This window comes from Phyllobates terribilis, unplaced genomic scaffold (genome assembly GCF_046119375.1).
Source record: "Phyllobates terribilis strain yellow unplaced genomic scaffold, ASM4611937v1 Scaffold_11__3_contigs__length_659146591, whole genome shotgun sequence".
Lineage (NCBI taxonomy): Eukaryota > Metazoa > Chordata > Amphibia > Anura > Dendrobatidae > Phyllobates > Phyllobates terribilis.
The window spans coordinates 119,927,995-119,948,723 of NW_027362771.1; the positions used below are offsets into that span (position 1 = coordinate 119,927,995).

General features: G+C 38.9%; 1 protein-coding gene across 1 annotated transcript in view; it reads left to right on the forward strand.

Moving 5' to 3' along the window:
• NEDD1 (NEDD1 gamma-tubulin ring complex targeting factor) overlaps nt 1-17,894 on the forward strand; it is a 78,944-nt gene extending 61,050 nt beyond the window's left edge. The window contains exons 11-15 of the mRNA XM_073651576.1: nt 976-1,178; nt 1,605-1,749; nt 3,104-3,260; nt 11,999-12,065; nt 14,078-17,894. Coding sequence (XP_073507677.1) covers nt 976-1,178; nt 1,605-1,749; nt 3,104-3,260; nt 11,999-12,065; nt 14,078-14,182 — 677 coding nt within the window. The 3' untranslated portion in view covers nt 14,183-17,894. The remainder of the gene's footprint in view (nt 1-975; nt 1,179-1,604; nt 1,750-3,103; nt 3,261-11,998; nt 12,066-14,077) is intronic.
• The last annotated feature ends 2,835 nt before the right edge of the window (nt 17,895-20,729 follow it).

Below are 20,729 nucleotides of genomic sequence, written 5' to 3' on the forward strand. Positions count from 1 at the left end.
TTCATCCAGCTGGATGTGAAGCCATTTACAACCACCCTTTGAGTCCGATCACTAAGCCAGTTATGAATCCACCTAACAGTTGCCTGGTCCATTGCATACTTGGTCATTTTTTCAATAAGGATGGTGTGAGGTACTTTGTCAAATGCTTTGCTGAAGTCAAGATATACTATATAGCTAGTCTCTTGTATGGCTTAGTACCCGGTGGCCTTTAAAACATGTTTTTCTCTGAAACAATGTAGCGTTTCAGAGTGAAAGATGTATGGCAGACATCTGGCATATGCTGCCTGTGGATCTGGCAGCATGTATCAGCTGTCAGGTTCCCTATAAGTCAGTTGTATGTAAGAAAACTAAGGTTAATTTCCCACAATTAGTTAGTTTTGGAGTTTTTTGATGCTGTGTATTTGCACTGCCCAAAAAAACCCACAGCGTCTTACAGTTTGACATGTTGTGGATCTCAAAGACTCACCACAATTTCTCTTACACTGGGACTTGTGTGGATTTTCCCCATTGAATTGCATTAGGCATGGAAAATCCATAGATTTTAAAAAAAAAAAAAAAAAAAAAAAAAAAGCAAAATGTACTCCACACATAAATGTATTGTGAAAGCCAATTAACAGGGGGTATTAAAAAAAACAAAGCTGCTTAATTTAAAACATTACATACCAAAAAGAGACAAGAACCGGAGTGTTAAAAACACATGTAAGAAAACGCAATTAATGTGGTTTAGCTAAGAGGTTCTGAAATGTTACAGAAAATCTGCAACATAAAAAGCCCACCAAATACTCCTCATGCAAATGTAGCATGACAGGAAAAATATGGAACTAGTTAGTTTTTAAAGTAGAACGGTAACCTCGACTGATGGTGTTCTCAACATCTCTTACAAAATGTTTAAAAGTGACCAGGAGTAGAGTGTACTAATGAAATAGAAGCTGTTTTTTTTTCTAATATTTTATATTTTGGTTGCTTTAATCGTAGACCTTGATTACTTGGCTCAGTTCAGTGCAATTCCTGGCTCTAGACGACATCCTGTAGGTTCCAATACTCAAGGGATGCATTCCTCTCCTTTACACTTAATTATTGGTAGTCCCATCAAAGAAGAAGATGAGCCCCAAGATGTAGAGCTTAAATCGAGAAAACCACATAGTCTAAAACAGGATGTAAATGATAATGTTAAACAGGTAATTCATACACCAAACTATCTGTTGTTGGTTAAAAGGGTTGTTGTGTCATTACTCATTGCATTCACTGTATGGGTCATAAAAATAAATATTACATGATGTTTAAAAAAAAAGTGTTGAGATGCTGTGAGATATAATGGCTTAAATCATACAGGATGACAACCTAATCACACTATGCCAATTGCATAAATTATTACATTTTTATGATGTATTCAATGGCTGTGATATGGCATGCCATCATAGGCCTTCCCTTTTAATGATTTGACATATGCATACTACATGCTATGTGTCTGATAAAGCCATGATCTCTACATGTATTGTAATCTTTATATGTTTGGGATTGTATTATTGTAATAGTAGTAATGTAATATGCAATTGTCACTAATATGAAGTGGTAGATATACATTTTTTCTCTCCATTTTCTAGCCTTTTAAATCAACAAGCAGTGAACAAATTGTTAATTCTTCACCTGTTCCCATTTCTCGGACACCGGACATAAGTGAAAGAATGGGCAAGCAAATTCCATCCCAGTTAAAACAAGACTTTTCAGTTGGCGGTACAAAACCATTAAGTATGTGGCTTATTCAATGATCATGTGTATAACTGCTATAAAGTAATGATTGATGGGCATGAGCATATAATAAAGAGCGACCTAAAGCTGATATTACCATTTTTGTGCGTGGCTCCACCTTCAGTCCCAGGCAGCACGCTCTTTGTCTTCAGGTTATATTTGACAACGGTCTTTCCTTTACTCCCTTTATCCAATCACTTGCTCATTCATTTCACCTGCACCTTAAAAAACATTGCAAGAATTTGTCCTTTTCTTACTTTGACACTGCAAAAACTCTTACTGTTGCCCTGATTCATTATCAACTGGACTCCACTCCTAATCTATCTCACTTACTAAACCAATATCCTGAATGCAGCAGAAAGGGTCATACTTCTGTCTAGCCGCTACACTAATGCCTTGGCGATGTTAATGTCATTGCTGTGGCTTTCCATCCGCGGGGTCCCCAACCTGTGGCTCAGGAGCCACATGTGGCCTGCTGGCCCATTATGTGTGGCTATCGGCTGGCTGCCAGTTTTCTACATTAGCAACAAGTCTAGCAAGCAGCTATAAAGAGAAGGTCTCAAGATGGTAACAGAAAAGATGTGGGTGCACATATATTGGCCGTAGAGGGAATATAATAAACTGTAGATGGGATGATATTGCCAGGTAGAGGTGTGCTTGAAACTGGTTGCAGTTGTGTGGTGAATGTGCTTGATGCGAGAATACTGAATAGGAGTAAAGTGGCAACCCCTGGATGTAAGTATACTGCCTATAAGGGAGGGGGGGACACAGTCTCAATGTGCCTTCTGTGGGGGAAGCTTTGGCTGTTAATTCAGTAATGGGGAACTTTGGGTGTCACTTCTGGGGGAGGGTGGCACTGGATGTGTCTATCAAGGTTAAAAAAGGTTGGGACCATTAAACTACAGAGTACAATATAGACTTATCACACTTACCCATAAAGCTCTCCACAGTTCTACACCCCCTTATGTATCCTCCTTCATCTCTATCACTTTACCCATGTTTTCTGTTTCACTAATTACCTAAGACTGACATCCTCTATAGTCAAAAGACCTCCCACTCTCATGTCCCAAGACTTCCCTCATGCTGCACAAGTTCTCTGGATTACACTACCTCAGACAATCTGGTTAATTCCCAGTGTCCACACTTTTAAGTGTGCTTTAAAAATACATTTCCGATCACCTCACGTCACTAATCTAATTATTCCCTTTCTCCCTTCCTACATTTTTACTCAATCTGTTTTCTTCGGTCATCTGTTTCATCTCTTTCCATGCATTCCAAATCAGGAAGTGTAGGAGTACTAGTGGGTCATTTGGTGGGTGCAGTTGTGCTAATAACTTGTAACTTTCTCTGGCAGGTCCAAAGATGCCCAATGCTGTGAGTTCTGAAGTTGCCTCTTCCCTGTCAGAAAAAATAGCAGACTCATTGGCTCGTGAGAAATCTGGAGCACCGCTAACATCTGTTCAGATTAATTTTATTAGAAATATGATTGAAGAAACCCTTGATGACTTCAGGTAACTTACCAAAACAATGAATTGAACTCTGTGGCACAACATACTGAAAAAATGAACCTGTTAACATAGTGAAGTGTTAAGATGGCTATTGCAAACAAAGGAGTTTTATGACTAACATAAACATTGTTCAGTCGATAGCTGATAGCAGAACAGGAATGTAGGGAATTGCAGCTTTAAGATGTTTTCCGTAGGGTGCTTTCACACTGCGTTTTGTCACCTGCTCCTTGGTCCTTTCGGGCTTATGCACAGATGGGGCCATAGACTATAATGGTGCCGACAGAGTGAACATGTGCTCTGCTGTGCATCATTTTTGACTCAACTACATCTGGGTGTCTGCCCACAGTAGGCGTACACGCCTGAAAATGATGCAGAACAGAGCACATGTTCACTCTGTTGGCACCATTATGGTCTATGGCTCCGTCGGCGCATACACCCGAATCCCGTTTTGCCGGGGAATTCGGAAGTATGCCTAGATGGAGCCTCTGAACGGGTGACAAAACGCTGTGTGAAAGCACCCTTGGCATGTAGCATATGGATTATACATTTGATAGGCTTTTCAGTAGTACCCAAGCATGTGAAAACAGTACAGTTCAGAGAAACTGTAGAAGAGCAACAAGTTTCTGCAAGGCACTGCAGAGATGAGGATAATCAGATTCTTTTTTGAAGAGGCACGTTTTTTAGTATATATATATATTTCCAGTAGTTGGGAAACTGTGGTAGCAGGTGGATTTGTTGTAGCCAGTTGATATTTGGTATGTCTGTGAGTGATTTATATTTACTTAACCACTTCGCGCCAGAGCCTGTTTTTGCCTTCGTGACCGGGCCAATTTTTTCAATTCTGACCACTGTCACTTTATGAAGTAATTACTCTGGAACGCTTCAACGGATCCCACTGATTCTGAGATTGTTTTTTCGTGACATATTGTACTTCATGATAGTGGTAAAATTTATTCGATATCACTTGTGTTTATTTGTGAAAAAATCGGAAATTTGGCGAAAATTTTGAAAATTTTGCAATTTTCAAACTTTGAATTTTCATGCCCTTAAATCAGAGAGATATGTCACACAAAATAGTTAATAAACAACATTTCCCACATGTCTACTTTACATCAGCTCAATTTTGGAACCAAAATTTTTTTTTGTTAGGGAGCTAGAAGGGTTAAAAGTTGACCAGCGATTTCTCATTTTTCCAACAAAATTTACAAAAACATTTTTTTAGGGACCACATCATATTTGAAGTCACTTTGAGGGGTCTTTATGACAGAAAATACCAAAAAGTGACACCATTCTAAAAACGGCACCCCTCAAGGTGCTCAAAACCACATTCAAGAACTTTATTAACCCTTCAGGTGCTTCACAGGAATTTTTGGAATGTGGAAGAAAAAAATTAACATTTAACTTTTTTCACAAAAATGTTACTTTAGACCCAATTTTTTTTATTTTCACAGGGGTAACAGGAAAAAATGGACCCCAAATTTTTTTGTGCAATGTCTCTTGAGCGCGCTGATACCCCATATGTGAGGGAAAACCACTGTTTGGGCGCACTGCAGGGTTTGGAAGGGAAGGAGCGCCATTAGACTTTTTGAATGTAAAATTTGTCTGAATAATTAGCGGATGCCATGTTGCGTTTGGAGAGCTCCTGATGTTCCTAAACAGTGGAAACCCCCCATAAGTGACACCATTTTGGAAACTAGACCCCTTGGGGAACTTATCTAGATGTGTGGTGAGCACCTTGCACCCCCAGCCGCTTTACAGAAGTTTATAATATTGAGCTGTAAAAATAAAATTTTCACATTTTTCCCACAAAAACGTTTTTCATCCCTTAATTTTGCATAATCATAAGGGTAATAGGATAAATTGCACCATGAAATTTGTTGTGCAATTTCTCCTGAGTACGCCGATACCCCATATGTGGGGGAAAACCACTGCTTTGGTGTACGGCAGGGTTCGGAAGAGAAAGGAGCGCTATGTTGGCTGGGATAGGCAGCAGACACCATGTCACATTTGAAGAGTCGCTGACATGCCGAAACAGCAGAAACCCCCACAAGTGACCCCATTTTGTAAACTACACCTCTCAAGGAATTCATCTAGGGAAGTAGTGAGTATTTTTTAATTTTTAAATTTATACCATTGGGCAGTGAAAAAAGCATAATTATATTTTTACCACAAAAAAATGTTTTACCCTCAGATTTTACATTTTAACACAGGGCAATGGGTAAAAATGGTGCCGAAATGTGTCACACAATTTCTTCTAAAAGTGGCAATACCCCATATGTGGCTGTATCGTACCACTCAGCCATACGGCAAGATCTGGGGGGGACGGAGCGCTATTTGACAATTGGAGAACAAATTATTGTAGAATAGGCATTTGGATTTGGGAGCACAAAATTTTCTGAATTTCTTTTGGGGGGCAAGGGCCATTTCGCTTTTCCAGAGCCTTTCTGCTACCAGTAACTTGGAAGTCCCTTATATTTTTAACAGATGACGGACCTGAGTGGGGACTAGCTTTTTTTGAGGACTGAGCTTTTATTGGGAACATTTTACATATTGTTTATCCGGCGCTCTAGGCTGAGCACTTACATCGGGGTTTCCATCTAAATTTCCAAGTGATGTAATTCAGATGAAACCCCTGCGGGATCCATTCACTGTAATGAGGCAGCAGAGTTACTCTGGACTCCGTCTGGCCTCTGTTTAGCGGTGTCCTTTTTTTCAGAAGTGCACAAAACTGTGGCCAACCGCACTTTTATGCACGCCTAAAACAAATGACACCGTGGGATCCCAGGCCAGACGGCATCCACAGTGGCCTATATCTGGCTCATTACAGGGAATCTCCCTTCATGGGTTCTGGCTGAATCACGTATTTCAGAGATTTACACGGAAACTCTGGGGTAAGTGCTCAGCACAGAGCGCAGGATAAATGTAAGGCTCTGCGCCTTACTGGGATCTTTGGGAGACATAATAAACTAATCAGTAGCAGGTGAAGAATTGGTTTTATTTATTTTTTACGCCGTTCCTAGTGTGATATAACTGATTATATTACTTTATTCTTCGGGTCGGTGCGATTACAGAGATACCAGATTTATATTGGGTTTTTATGACTGACAGCTGTCACACACTAAAAGACGCTTTTTTTTTTTTGCAAAATCTAGTTTTTGCATCGCCATATTTTGAGAGCTATAATTTTTCCAGATTTTGGCCGACAGAGTCATGTGACGGCTTGTTTTTTGCGGGACGAGTTGACATTTTTATTAGTACCATTTTTGGGTACGTGACATTTTTTGATCGCTTTCTATTCCGTTTTTTGGGAGGTAAAATTAACAAAAACTAACAATTCAGGGATTGTTTTTTGAGGTTTTTTTTTATGCCGTTCTGCGTGTGGTAAAAGTGATCAGGCAGCGTTATTCTTCGGGTCAGTACTTTTACAGCGATACTACACTTACTGTATATTTTTTTATGTTTTGGCGCTTTTACACAATAAAACCATTTTATAGAAAAAATATTTTTTTTGCATTGATTTATTCTGAGCGCTATAACTTTTTTATTTTTCGGCTGATGGAGCTGAATGGTGGCTTGTTTTTTGCAGAACAAGATGACGTTTTCTGCTATACCATTTTTATTTCCATTTTGCTTTTTGATCGCATTTTTTTCCACTTTTTGTTTGGCGATATGAGGAAAAAGCATAGTTTTTTGCTCCGTTTTTTATTTATTTTTATTACGGTGTGCACAGAAGGAGTTAATTAGTGTGACAGTTTTATAGCTCGGGTTGTTTCGGACGCGGTGATACCAAATATGTGTACTTTTTTTATTTTTGCATAAATATATCTATTTATCGGTTTAATATTTTATTTATTTATTTTTATTTATTTTGTAATTTTTTTTAACAGTTTAAAAACATTTTTTTTTACTTTTTTTTTACATTTTTACTTAGTCCCTGTATGGGACATTAATTTTTATTTTTCTGATCACTGATCTCATGTAATGTAATAGACATGTATTACATTACATGAGATCTTCCCTGACTGTTTCACAGTCAGTCTCCTGCCTGTCTTCAGCTGCAGGCTGAGCCAGGCAGGACACCATATATGGCAGATCTGGAGGCGGTCATGTGACCTCCAGCTGCCATAGCAACGTCAGGTCCTGGAAGGTATAAGGGGGCCGTCGGAGAGGTAAGTGGACGACCCCCCTCTCCTTCTGCTGTCTTCTATATGCCGCGATCACTATAGATCGCGGCATATAGAAGACAGCTAAGGGTTAACATCACTGGGACCTGATCTAATCAGGTCCCGATGATGTTCCCTGTCAGAGTTGTCGCTCTGCACCGCTTCCGCAGCGCTTGCAAGACCCTGGGGGTCCTGAGTGCTGCGGGACCACCCACCGTTTTTAAACGTCCGCGCTGCACAGAGCCCAGGCAGCGCGGACTTTTATCTACAGTGGGCGGTCGGGAAGCGGTTAAGTGTTTTACATGTGCTATCACAGTTAGATATTCAGATGCTAAACTTTGGATTGGTGAGAAAGCCTCAGATTGTACAGCCTTACCTTATATTAAATGTCTTCAAATTACTTATCATGGGTTATTAAATCAGGACAGTGTCTTTCCAAATCTCATATTTGGTTATGTACTTTTACAGAGGGAATCCCTTAAAGTAGATGTCACCAGATTTCACAGTACTAATGGCATAGGTTGATATATAGCTCTCGTAGACTTAATGAGAATGGTGTACTGCTTTGAAAATCCATGTCCCAATGGTCATAGGATTTTTTTTGAATGTTTGCTCTTTATTTCTGCCTACCTAACTTGATTGGCAGCTACTTGGTGTCCCTTCTGCTGCTGTGATCCTACACTGCTAAGTACAAGCTGCAGCTGTCAGGTTGGGTACTCAGAGACTTGAATACACTTGGACTCCTGAAGTCTTTCACTCCATAACTGGACTCATACAATGTTCATTTTCATATCAAGATTGTACAGCTATTCTGAAATGGATTTTCGAGTAAGTACACCGATGTCATCAGGTGTTTAGTAAAGCATCAAGTTTGTATTTTGAAACCTGGTGACAAGGATTTTATAGGCAAGTATTTTGTTATGCCTTTTCCTTTAACCTTGCCATCTGCCTTTTCTGCATTAATATACAGCGTTTCAAAAAGTTTCTGAACCTTATACCACACATTTAGGTTTGTAATATTTTGACTATTAAGCACATTTTTGATCATCTGGCATTGGAACGATTACTTGTGAGATTTTACATTAGCAGTAATAAAGTACTATCAGATGCCAGAGTAATAGTTGTTTTCTACTACTCTAAAAAAGACATCTCCATATGTTGACTGAATTGTTAGAACAGAGAATTGAAAAGAACTTAGGCAAAGCATTTTGTCTATTTATATTGTATGTATCGCAAATGATCGATATTGTTAAACCCCATTTTGTTAGTAAACTCCTTAAAACTTTGTTGCATTAGACATTATATTATGTTGCTCTGACAATGACCTAAAAAGTCTGTTCATGGTTTTTCACTATATAAAGACAGTCTACCAGATGGTTTTATGTCTGATAGTTCTTAAGAAGAAACGCGACTGACAGTGGGAGGCTCTGACCCTTTTCAACGCTGTGAACTGTGGTAGGACTCGGGAGGAACTGTTCTGAGCAGATAGCTTTCTAACCAGCTGTTGGAATTGAAAGCCTGTGAACCACATATGTAGATCTAGAGCTGAAGTCCTCGAGAGACTTTCTAATCACTTGTCAATAATGGAACTCGAATTGCAGAATAAATGTGCTGACAAGTCTTTTCTTTTTCTATTTTCAACAGATTTTATTTTTTGTGCTAATTATTTATAGAGTGTGAATAAATCATCCTAACTACTACTTTTTCACTGTCTACACAAACTGTCCATCTTGGTTATGATTAAAATCTGCATATTTTTCTTTATTTTACTGCATTTGCTGAGGAGTTTCTTTCAGTGTAGTAAGACGACAGTCATTTTAATGAATCAGTCAAAAGTTGGACACACTTGTTAATTCAATGGTTTTCCTTGATCTTATTGTAATATTCAGACTGAAGGCAGCAAAACCACAAAGGGACACATGTGAAAACAAAAAAGATGAGCAATACAGAAAACATGTGTGAAGTAAACCACGATATGTGTTAGGCCATGGCCCCACTATCAGTATTTGGTCAGTATTCAGTCAGTAATTTTTCCCAGGAGTGGGTGATAAATGCAGAATTGGTGACTTGTTTCTATTATACCTTTTCTCTGATTGTTCCTCACCTGGTTTTGGCTCCCACTCCTGAGAAAAAATACTGACCGAATACTGATCAAATACTGATAGTGGGGCCATGGCCTTAATGGGAATCTGTCAGCAAAATTTCATCAATGTGTTTCGGGTGTAAAAACACCCTTAACCATGATGGCGGGTGTGTTTACATCTGAAACGCGTTGATGACTGCGCAATGCCATTGCTAATCTATTTGCCTTCACACTCTCTTGTATCCTCTGTATGAACTTTGTTTGAATAAAGAAGAATCTGTTCGTAGAACTGGTCCAGCAATACCTTTAGGTGGCCAGTCCATTACTGCGTTTGAATTGATATGCAGAAGAGCTATTGTAGATCTGTCACTCCATCTCTATTCCGCACCCAGTGCCACCTACTCCTGCTTGAGTGACTGCTCTTTAGCCTCCATGCTGTGTGACTTCAGGCAATGAGTCAAGCAGGAGGATGGGGTGCTTGTCAGGAAGTAAAGCTGGAGGGACCAAGGCTTCATATCTATAGCCTCCTTCAGATATCAATTCAAACACTGATTTCTCAGTAATCAGTGATTAAAAACAGACTAGCGGAATCCTTCTAAGCTTTATCTAGTAGCAGAATGTCTTTTAACCCTGCATTTATCATCCCCCTCTTGAACCCCTAACCCAGCTGCTCCACTCTTCCCCCTGCCAAGGACGTTTGCAGTGATGACTCATTGAGGGAAAAGAGACTTCCTGTTTCTACATAGAACTTAGAAGGATTCATGTAGTCAGTTTTTAATCACGTGATGTCAGAGACCTAATGGAAAAGAGAAGAATTAGCTATGTACAAAGGCGAAATGAGCAATTGTATGTACACAGTGCTATATAATATGATGACTACAATATATTATATTATATATATTGCCATTTTATACTTTTTTTTTTTTTTTTTTTTTCCTTTTTTTGGAGAGCACCTTTAAAGGGAATCTGCCAGCAGGTTTTTACACTCCGGAATTAACATTATCACTGTAAAGTAACTGTAATGATGATAACCACCATACCTTTATATTACAAACCTGTGTCTCCATTGTCTTATAATCCATCGGTGAATTCTTAGGGCTTGTCCACACGTTGAGTATTTGGTCAGTATTTTACCTCAGTATTTGGAAACCAAAACCAGGAGTGGAACAATCGGAGGAAAAGTATAATAGAAACACGTCACCACTTCTGTATTTATCACCCATTCCTGATTTTGGCTTATACATACTGAGGTCAAAAACTCACCAAATACTGAACGTGTGACCGTGGCCTCATGCAGTTCAGCTTGCAAGTGCAGAGACTTGGTCTGCACCTACAGCTCTACTGATTCTCTGGCCTCTTGCTCCTTCCTGCGCCGGCCTCCTCCTGAGTTATGCATAAGTTGAACAGAGATTTGGTTCTGAACAAAACAGACCACAGTGGGCATCACATGATGACCTCCCACCTAGTTTTTTTTTTTTTAGCCTGCCACCACTGTAGAAGCAATCGGCAGCATTTATTACCCACTTAGAACCTTATTTTCATTGCATGTGGCCTTGGTAGTCTGCCAGTTACCAAGGAGAACTCTCTGGTCATCCTCGCTAATTGTGTCTTGTCCTGCATTGATTGACATTATTTTTAATATTTCTTTTACGTAAAGGGAATCGGTTAGCAGGTTTTTGATATGTTATCTGATGGCAGCATACTTTAGTGGCCGAGAGCCTGATTTTATGGATCTGTCAGTTGTTGGCTGCTTGGTGGAGTTTTGCAAAAAATCTTTATCTTCTCTGTTTATAGATGTTTCAGTTCTCAGATTGTTAATTTTTTTGCGCAAACACCCCTGACTGGCAGCTTCCCGTGTACACCCTGCATTGTGCGCAAGCTGCTAATTAATGGTGGGGGTTGGAGTTACACAGATTAGCTGGCATGAACGTGAGACTTGGTTCTCTAGTGATAATCTCCTGCTGATAAAACACCTATTGTGTTGAAAGTACAACACACAGCCTAAAAAGTAATATCCCTGGAATCGGACTCTCTTGCTTTATATTATTCTGCTTTTGGCTTAAATAGCAAAAACTTGTTGACAGATTCTCATTAAATGCAAGTTATTAGGACTAAAAACATTTTTTACAATTGGGTTTCATTAGAAATTTTGCACTTGGGCTGCAGAATAAGTTAACTAAGAATCAGTCAGCCTGCTATGACTATCTGACAATGAAGTTCATTAGTCTTTTATCTCTGAGCTCCTCTCTGCTAATTCATGACCACAGACAACACTAAAGTAGAATGTGCAGGGAAATAAAAGGCCTGTAGAAACCAACCGGTGCAAAATTTTCTATGAAATCCAATTGTAAAATGATTTTTAGCCCCAAATATATGCATTAAATGAATTAAAAAAAGACTCCAAAGGTGGAAAACCTCTTTCAAGTAATGGTATGAATTGATGATTGTGGATCATAACTTGTTTAGTATTTTCTTCTCGATTTTTGTCTTTTTAGGGAAGCATGTCATCGAGATATTATCAATTTACAAGTGGAGATGATAAAACAGTTTCACATACAATCGGTATGTATAAGGTCTATTTGCTTCTGGGAATACTAAGGTGAAAAAAGCAGGAGATGTAGCGGAAACAAGAGTCATTTAACTAAATGACTTCAAATTACCATGTGGATTGATGAGTCTTTGACGCATAGAAATGAAAGAGTTTTGTGCACGGCGATTGCAAGTAATCTTTTCATATTAAGTGTGCTAGTGGAAGTAACAATGTGCAGACTCGCTGCCTCAGCATTTGTGGAGGAAAAGAATGGTTGTAATAAAACTTAATAAAAGAACTATGGGAAAAAGCAGTTATTAAGAATGTATGTTACACTGCTTTATTCGTTACCGGTTTGTCTGTTCACTTAATATTATTTTAATGCTTTGTAGCATTAGAGGGAAGGTTCATTTCACAGCTTGTAATGTGTCGGACAGGGAGTTGGGGAAACATGGTGCAATGCAGAACTTGTGAAATCAGACGTACGTTTATGGTACTCTACTACTTGTTCTGAACACACAGAAACCTAGTTAATAGAAGTTATATAAGATATAGAACATCTAAATATAGTCCTTGCTGGAAACCGTTACTCCTAGGAGAAGCTGCGGGGTAAGTTTTTACGTTATTTGGAAGCCTTATTATGTACAACCCATTTTAGGAACTGCATAAGGAAAAGTAAAGCGATATCTCAGTGATGGGACATAAAAAGACTAAGGCTGTGTGCCCACTATGCGTTTTTTAAGCGTTTCCGCAGCAGCAATTCCTCTGCAGAAATGCTTAAAAAACGCTTGGTAGAAGGCCTGCCATGTTCCCCAATGATAATCCGCATGTGCTGTGCACATGGTGCGGAAATTTCCGCTGCGGATTATCATTGCGGAAAAATCCGCAACACTACCAATTATTTTGTGGAATCGCGGTGACTTGGCCGCCATAGACTTGCATTGAATCGCTTAATATCCGCATGACCACATGTGCACATGCTGATATTAAGCGATTCAACGTGCGGATGGTACCCGGGTCTGGAGAAGAGGAGACTCTCCTCCAGACCCGGGTATCATAGTACCTGTAAAAAAAAAAGAATTTAAAATAAAAAGTAAACATTATACTCACCTTCCGATGGCCTCCAGTCTCCATAGCGATGCTTCCTGGCGGCTCGCGATGGTCTCAAAGAACCTTCCATGACGTAATTTAGTCATGTGACAGGTCACGCGACCGCTGACGTCGGCGGTTGCGTGACCTGTCGCATGACTAAATGACATCATGGAAGGTCCTTTTAGACCACCGCAAGCCGCCAAACATACCGGACGCACCGGAGGAGACCGGTGGCCATCGGAAGGTGAGTATATAATTTTTTTTTTTTTTTTACCATTCTTTTACTATAACTTGGTCACACTATATAAATCCATGCCGGTTGCATGGATTTATATAGTGTGACCAAGTTGATAAGCACTTTCCAAGTGATGCTAAAATTGCTTGGAAAGCGCTTGACAACCCGCATGCAAAAACGCATGTGAAAAACTCTTCACTTCCGCATGTCCCTGGCAGGAAAACGCATGTACAATCCGCAGGCGTTTTTTCTGCCAGGGAGATGCAGAAACGCTCAGGAAAAATCCGGAGCATTTCTGCATCGTGGGCACATAGCCTAAGAAATGTTACTGCCACGTTTGCTGCTCTGCTGTACATTTTCAGATGTTGTATGCTTGTTCTTTTTTTGCCTAGAAAAAAAATTATTTTGTTGTTTTTTTTTGGCCATTGGTTTACAAACATGCCAAAGGATCTAATCTCTTTGTGTCTACTAACTCCAGTAAAATAAATTGCTGAAATCCATGTTGACATACATTACCTGCAGTTTAACTGCTCTTTCTTTTCTTTTTACTTGAAAGTTTTCAGTAGTTTCCTTTTGTATTATTTCTGCAAGAGAAATAGTTTTTTCTTCATGTTAGTGTTGCTTGTTTTTCTTTCTATTTTGGTATAAATAATGCATTTGTTTTCCATTTATTTCACCTGCATTCGCCTTACATTTACTTCTTTTTTTTATTTTTAGAGTGAAATTCAAATGTTACTTGAAAGATACTCCGTAAATGAAAACTTAGTCGCCGAGATAGAGAAACTTCGTGAAGAGAATAAAAGGTTAAAAGCTCACTATTAAGACTGCTGACTTCATGCTGTAGGGATGTTTTAAGTGATTTTACATCAGTACTCGTCATATTGATGACTTATTGGATTATTTTTTGGCAATATAGTCAGTAATTGTGCAACAAGGCTTGTCTCGTCTCTACTTTTTTTAAGCAAGTGTGGACTGTCCTTTTTTTTTTCCCAAGAAAAAATTCAAGGAGATAAATGACTGCTTTTGAGGAGAGATGACTAGTTTACAGCAAACTCGACTGTGCTACCTTGCGTTGCAGTGGGTGAATATTTTGGCCCTCCCCACAATGAAATACATTATGAATTTTCAGCAAGTTAATTTTCGGTTTCCCAGTGTTTCTTGTTTTGTGATAATCTGTACCGCTTCCTGAAAACTCGGACAAGAAAGATATTACATCACTTAGCTCTTGGTAACCATTTGTTCTACCCTTACTGTTGCATATTCAATATGTGGAAATTAAAGTGCCGTATAAAGATAGCTGTCTAGCTACCATATAACTAAAGTGGGACAGCAGAATTGGATTGAAATGTGCTTACAGAGTTATTCCCTTGATCAGTAAGCTAGCCCTCATTCGTAGGATAGAGGATAAATTGCTGATCTTTGGAACTTTGAGCGAAGTTGAGAAGAAGGATCTGAAAGATGAGAATTGGTCTCCCTAGAGCCCCATCTTGAATGGAGTGTAAGTGCACATGCTCGACCTACACGTTATTCATTGTCTACGGGACTGCCAGAGAAAGATGGATAGAGAAGATCTTGTAACATTTTGGGAATAACTGTTTCACATGACCTCAGATTACAGTTTCTTCTATCTAGCATTATATTATCTTGTAGCTATTGTTGGTGTATTAAGCAAAATAATTTGACATTTCAGTTGCCCATAATATTGATTTTGTTCAGAATTGAAAATTATTTTTAACCCCCGCACTCTTGGGTGGGTCTAATATCTGGACCAGCAGTAGAGTTGATTTGCAGGACCCTGTCCATCGGCGCAACATTAATCTGTGCTTGATGGAAAGGAGCCCTGAGAACCACCTCCCATCTTCCCAGAGCTCGTCTTTTGATTAACCTTCCTGGCGCTATGTCATAGTTGTGGCATGAATCACACGTGATGCCGCGGATGTAAGAGTTCGTTCTAAAGGCTATTGTCCAGCGACCAGAGATTACTGACCTGGCTGCTGGACTTAGTCCTGTGAATCACTGTGCACCATCTCTAACCAGTAGTGAAGAGATTGGAGACAAGCTGGTTGTGGTACTTTGTAAGCCGCACTTGTCTGTGCTAGGGATGGAAATCAAGGTTTACATCTGGAAGTACTTATCATGTAGTGATCACTGCATTTGTTCACTGTAGAACTGATGCTGAGAGCCAATCTAGGTGCATTGCTGCTGTTTGGTCAAGAATAGTCTTTTGAAGTGCATGTGTATGTCCCATGTCCCCACACTTCTCCCTCCTGGTGTGTCTCACCTAGCTGTATGTGGATGCCCTTTTCCACCCCCCCAACTCTAATGAACCCAACAACTCATCCACATGAGCCTTGGTCTCTTCTTGCATAACGTGATTGAAGCAGGCTTGCTTCTTTGTGGACTATGAGGTGAAGTAAAGAGCAACTGTGTTCTACCAACTTTCATCATTGTATACCACACAGCTCCACAATCATCATGTGCAGTATATCACATCCTTGATATCGCACACAGCCTACAATGAACAAATTGCATGTACACACCCAAAGATCCAGTGGCTGTGGATGTTGGTTACAGGGCCTCATTTTTCACATGACTAAAATTTATATACAGCAATTTCCAGGACTTAAAATTGCAACAAGCAAGGATATTGTGAAGTGCTTGTACTCTGTTAACGTCCCTGCTGCTCCAGTGGTCTCCGCCAGTGTTAAACATGTCTTGCACTGCTGTGCCTGTATGGCATGTTAGCATTGTAGGACAAGAGAAAGACCTGTAGAATTGAAAGAAAGGCAGAATTAACAGGTGAATATTGGCGTTCTTTCTAGATTTCAGCAATAGTTTTTTGTATTCCTTTAATGTATATATCCCTTTATTATCAGAACTCTAAGGGACAATTCAAGTAGTCTGTACATGAAGTGGTTGTCTTAAGTTCAAAATTGTAAAAGGTTTGGAAAAACAAGCATGATTGCAATTTACCCCTTAATAAAAATTGTCTGTGTTCACAAGAATGAAGGGATTTTTAATTTTACAGTGTAGAGCATGTCTAGCTTACCGACCAATCTGCAGACAAAGCCTGGCTGATTACCTAGGCAAGGAGCACATGAGTCCGACCAGTCTCGGTATCCTTCCCCTTTCTCTTGCTGCAGAGGCAAATCTGCCTCTTCTAGCACCCTGGTAGAAAGCACAGTTTAGTGCTATTGTGTGGCTATGCTACTGGTCTAAATTGTCAATCTTTAGTAATGCACCTTCCCCAACAAAGCAGGAAGAGAGAGTTGTGTGCTTTTGAAGATTATCTGGAGACAATTTCTTTAAAGGGGTTGTCTTCTACTTGGACAACTCCTTTTCAATCACTGTTTCCTCCAAGTAAAATAATAATACTTATACTCCCCTCCGGTGCTGGTGCCATTCCAGCGGTGTCAGCACTGGCTCTCCCTGCAGCCACTTCACTCTACCCTCCTTCGGACAAATCAGACATCCGGAGGAAGTAAGAAGGCAGCCACACCTTTCACTTCCCCCAGATATCAGTTATGTCCGAAGGAGGGTATGGGGTAGTGAATTGGCCCAGGGATACCTTGACAAAAATGTAACGAGAGCCCAAGAAGAGCTAGTCCCGACACCACTGGAACAGCGCCGGCATCAGAGTTGAGTATAGGTGTTTTATTTGGGGAAAACATAGTAATTCAGAAGGGGTTGTGTGAGAAGTGTACACCCTCTCTAGGGTATTACTGTGCATGCAATGCTTCCTTTATGCAAAAAATGAGCCATGAGACATTCTTTTGGCTTGTTAAGTGGGGAAAAAAAGAAAATTTGAGATTAAAAATCGTCCTTAAGTTGAAAAATGTAGATTTTATTTAGTCTATATCATCTATCCCTATGTGTAATACTGTAATCCAAAGCAATAACTGACGACTCATTGGACTGAAATATGACCATATGATGTCAATGCTTTATTAATGTCCCGAAGTGCCTGTTTTTATATCCACTCTGGGCTTAGCTTAGTGTTTTAAAATGCTAACTCTTGTCATGATTTGAAGTTGTTCATGATTTTTCATACAATGTTAAATATAGATGCAAATTCTAGAAAATCTATAACATTTTTATAAGTATCTTGTATTTATTTAGCTAATAAAGTAAGATCTTGTGTTTTTTTGAAGCATTACAAAATTATTTTTAATATGGTATTTTAAATGAAAAAAAGCTAACTTTGGTGATTATTTTTGTTTTTTTAATTTGGTTATTTTGGTGTGAAACTGTCTTGTTAGACTTGTTCTAATTAACTTTTATTTCAAATCTGACATGGAGAGTAATTTTATTTAAACCATAAATATAAATGCCATTTTAATCCTCTTCAACACTACATCAATATTATGTAATAAGAGAAGAACTGGTTCTGTGGCTAAGTCTGATTGATGTCTAGTCAAGCATGATAACAAAAATTAAAAGGTGTACCTAGAGAATCACGGTGCCTTTATACTGATATTAAATCATTGAATGATTTAATGACCTTGAATTTTAATAAATTGCTTTTATATTCAAACGGTGAATTTGGTGACTTTTCAAGCAGATCCCTTTTTACAGCTACGGTTTGTCATCCACAGATGTTAAGAAAAGTTTAGCAATTTTCAGCAAAATTCCACAATCACTTATGGTCTTATAGCAATTTTTTAAGTTTAAAATAGCCAGAAATATTTAGTACTAAACTTTTAAACTGTACTACAATACTAGTTTATATTATCTGCACATAAACTCTAATCTATTGATATAATATAAAGCTTGACTGAATCAAACAAGCTGGTGGAATACATTAACCACTTCGTGCCAGAGCCTGTTCTTGCCTTCGTGACCGGGCCAAATTTTTCAATTCTGACCACTGTCACTTTATGAAGTAATTACTCTGGAACGCTTCAACGGATCCCGCTGATTCTGAGACTGTTTTTTCGTGACATATTGTACTTCATGATAGTGGTAAAATTTCTTCGATATCACTTGCATTTATTTGTGAAAAAATCGGAAATTTGGCGAAAATTTTGCAATTTTCAAACTTTAAATTTTCATGCCCTTAAATCAGAGAGCTATGTCACACAAAATAGTTAATAAACAACATTTCCCACATGTCTACTTTACATCAGCACAATTTTGGAACCAAAATTTTTTTTTGTTAGGGAGCTATAAGGGTTAAAAGTTGACCAGCGATTTCTCATTTTTACAACAAAATTTACAAAAACATTTTTTTAGGGACCACATCATATTTGAAGTCACTTTGAGGGGTCTTTATGACAGAAAATACCCAAAAGTGACACCATTCTAAAAACTGCACCCCTCAAGGTGCTCAAAACCACATTCAAGAACTTTATTAACCCTTCAGGTGCTTCACAGGAATTTTTAGAATGTGGAAAAAAAAATTAACATTTAACTTTTTTCACAAAAATGTTACTTTAGACCCAATTTTTTTTATTTTCGCAGGGGTAACAGGAAAAAATGGCCCCAAAATTTTTTGTGCAATTTCTCTTGAGCGCGCTGATACCCCATATGTGAGGGAAGACCACTGTTTGGGCGCACTGCAGGGTTCGGAAGGGAAGGAGCGCCATTAGACTTTTTGAATGTAAAATTTGTTTGAATAATTAGCAGACGCCATGTTGCGTTTGGAGAGCCCCTGATGTGCCTGAACAGTGGAAACCCCCCACAAGTGACACCATTTTGGAAACTAGACCCCTTAGGGAACTTATCTAGATGTGTGGTGAGCACCTTGAACCCCCAGGTGCTTCACAGAAGTTTACAATATTGAGCTGTAAAAATAAAATTTTCACATTTTTCCCACAAAAATGTTTTTCATCCCCTAATTTTGCATTATCATAAGGGTAACAGGAGAAATTGCAACATGAAATTTGTTGTGCAATTTCTCCTGAGTATGCCGATACCCCATATGTGGGGGAAAACCACTATTTGGGTACACTGCAGGGTTCGGAAGGGAAGGAGCGCCATTTGACTTTTTGAATAATTTGTTTGAATAATTAGCGGACGCCATGTCGCATTTGGGGAGCCCCTAATGTGCCTAAACAGTGGAAACCCCCCACAAGTGCCACCATTTTGTAAACTAGACCCCTCAGGGAACTTATCTAGATGTGTGGTGAGCACATTGGGAGACATAATAAACAAATCAGTAGCAGGTGAAGAATTGGTGATTAGACGACCTTATTCTTCGGGTCGGTGCGATTACAGAGATACCAGATTTATATCGGGTTTTTATGTTTGGCAGCTGTCACACACTAAAAGATGCTTTTTTTTGCAAAATCTAGTTTTTGCATCGCCATATTTTGAGAGCTATAATTTTTCCATATTTCGGCCGACAGAGTCATGTGACGGCTTGTTTTTTGCGGGACGAGTTGACATTTTTATTGGTACCATTTTTGGGTACGTGACATTTTTTGATCGCTTTCTATTCCGTTTTTTGGGAGGTAAAATTAACAAAAACTAACAATTCCGGAATTGTTTTTTTGAGGGTTTTTTTTTATGCCGTTCTGCGTGTGGTAAAAGTGATCAGGCAGCATTATTCTTCGGGTCAGTACGTTTACAGCGATACTACACGTACTGTATATTTTTTTATGTTTTGGCGCTTTTACACAATAAAACAATTTTACACAAAAAATATTTTTTTTGCATTGCTTTATTCTGAGCGCTATAACTTTTTTATTTTTCGGCTCATGGAGCTGTATGGTGGCTTGTTTTTTGCAGAACAAAATGACGTTTTCAGCGGTACCATTTTTATTTCCATTTTGCTTTTTGATCGCATTCTTTTCCACTTTTTGTTTGGCGATATGAGGAAAAAGCATAGTTTTTTGCTCCGTTTTTTATTTATTTTTATTACGGTGTGCACAGAAGGAGTTAATTAGTGTGACAGTTTTATAGCTCGGGTTGTTTCAGACGCGGCGATACCAAATATGTGTACTTTTTTTATTTTTGCATAAATATACGGATTTATCGGTTTAATATTTTATTTATTTATTTTTATTTATTTTGTAATTTTTTTTTAACAGTTTCAAAACATTTTTTTTACTTTTTTTTTTCATTTTTACTTAGTCCCTGTATGGGACATTAATTTTTATTTTTCTGATCACTGATCTCATGTAATGTAATAGACATATATTACATTACATGAGATCTTCGCTGACTGTTTCACAGTCAGTCTCCTGCCTGGCTTCAGCTGCAGGCTGAGCCAGGCAGGACACCATATATGGCAGATCTGGAGGCGGTCATGTGACCTCCAGCTGCCATAGCAACGTCAGGTCCTGGAAGGTATAAGGGGGCCGTCGGAGAGGTAAGTGGACGACCCCCTCTCCTGCTGTCTTCTATATGCCGCGATCACTATAGATCG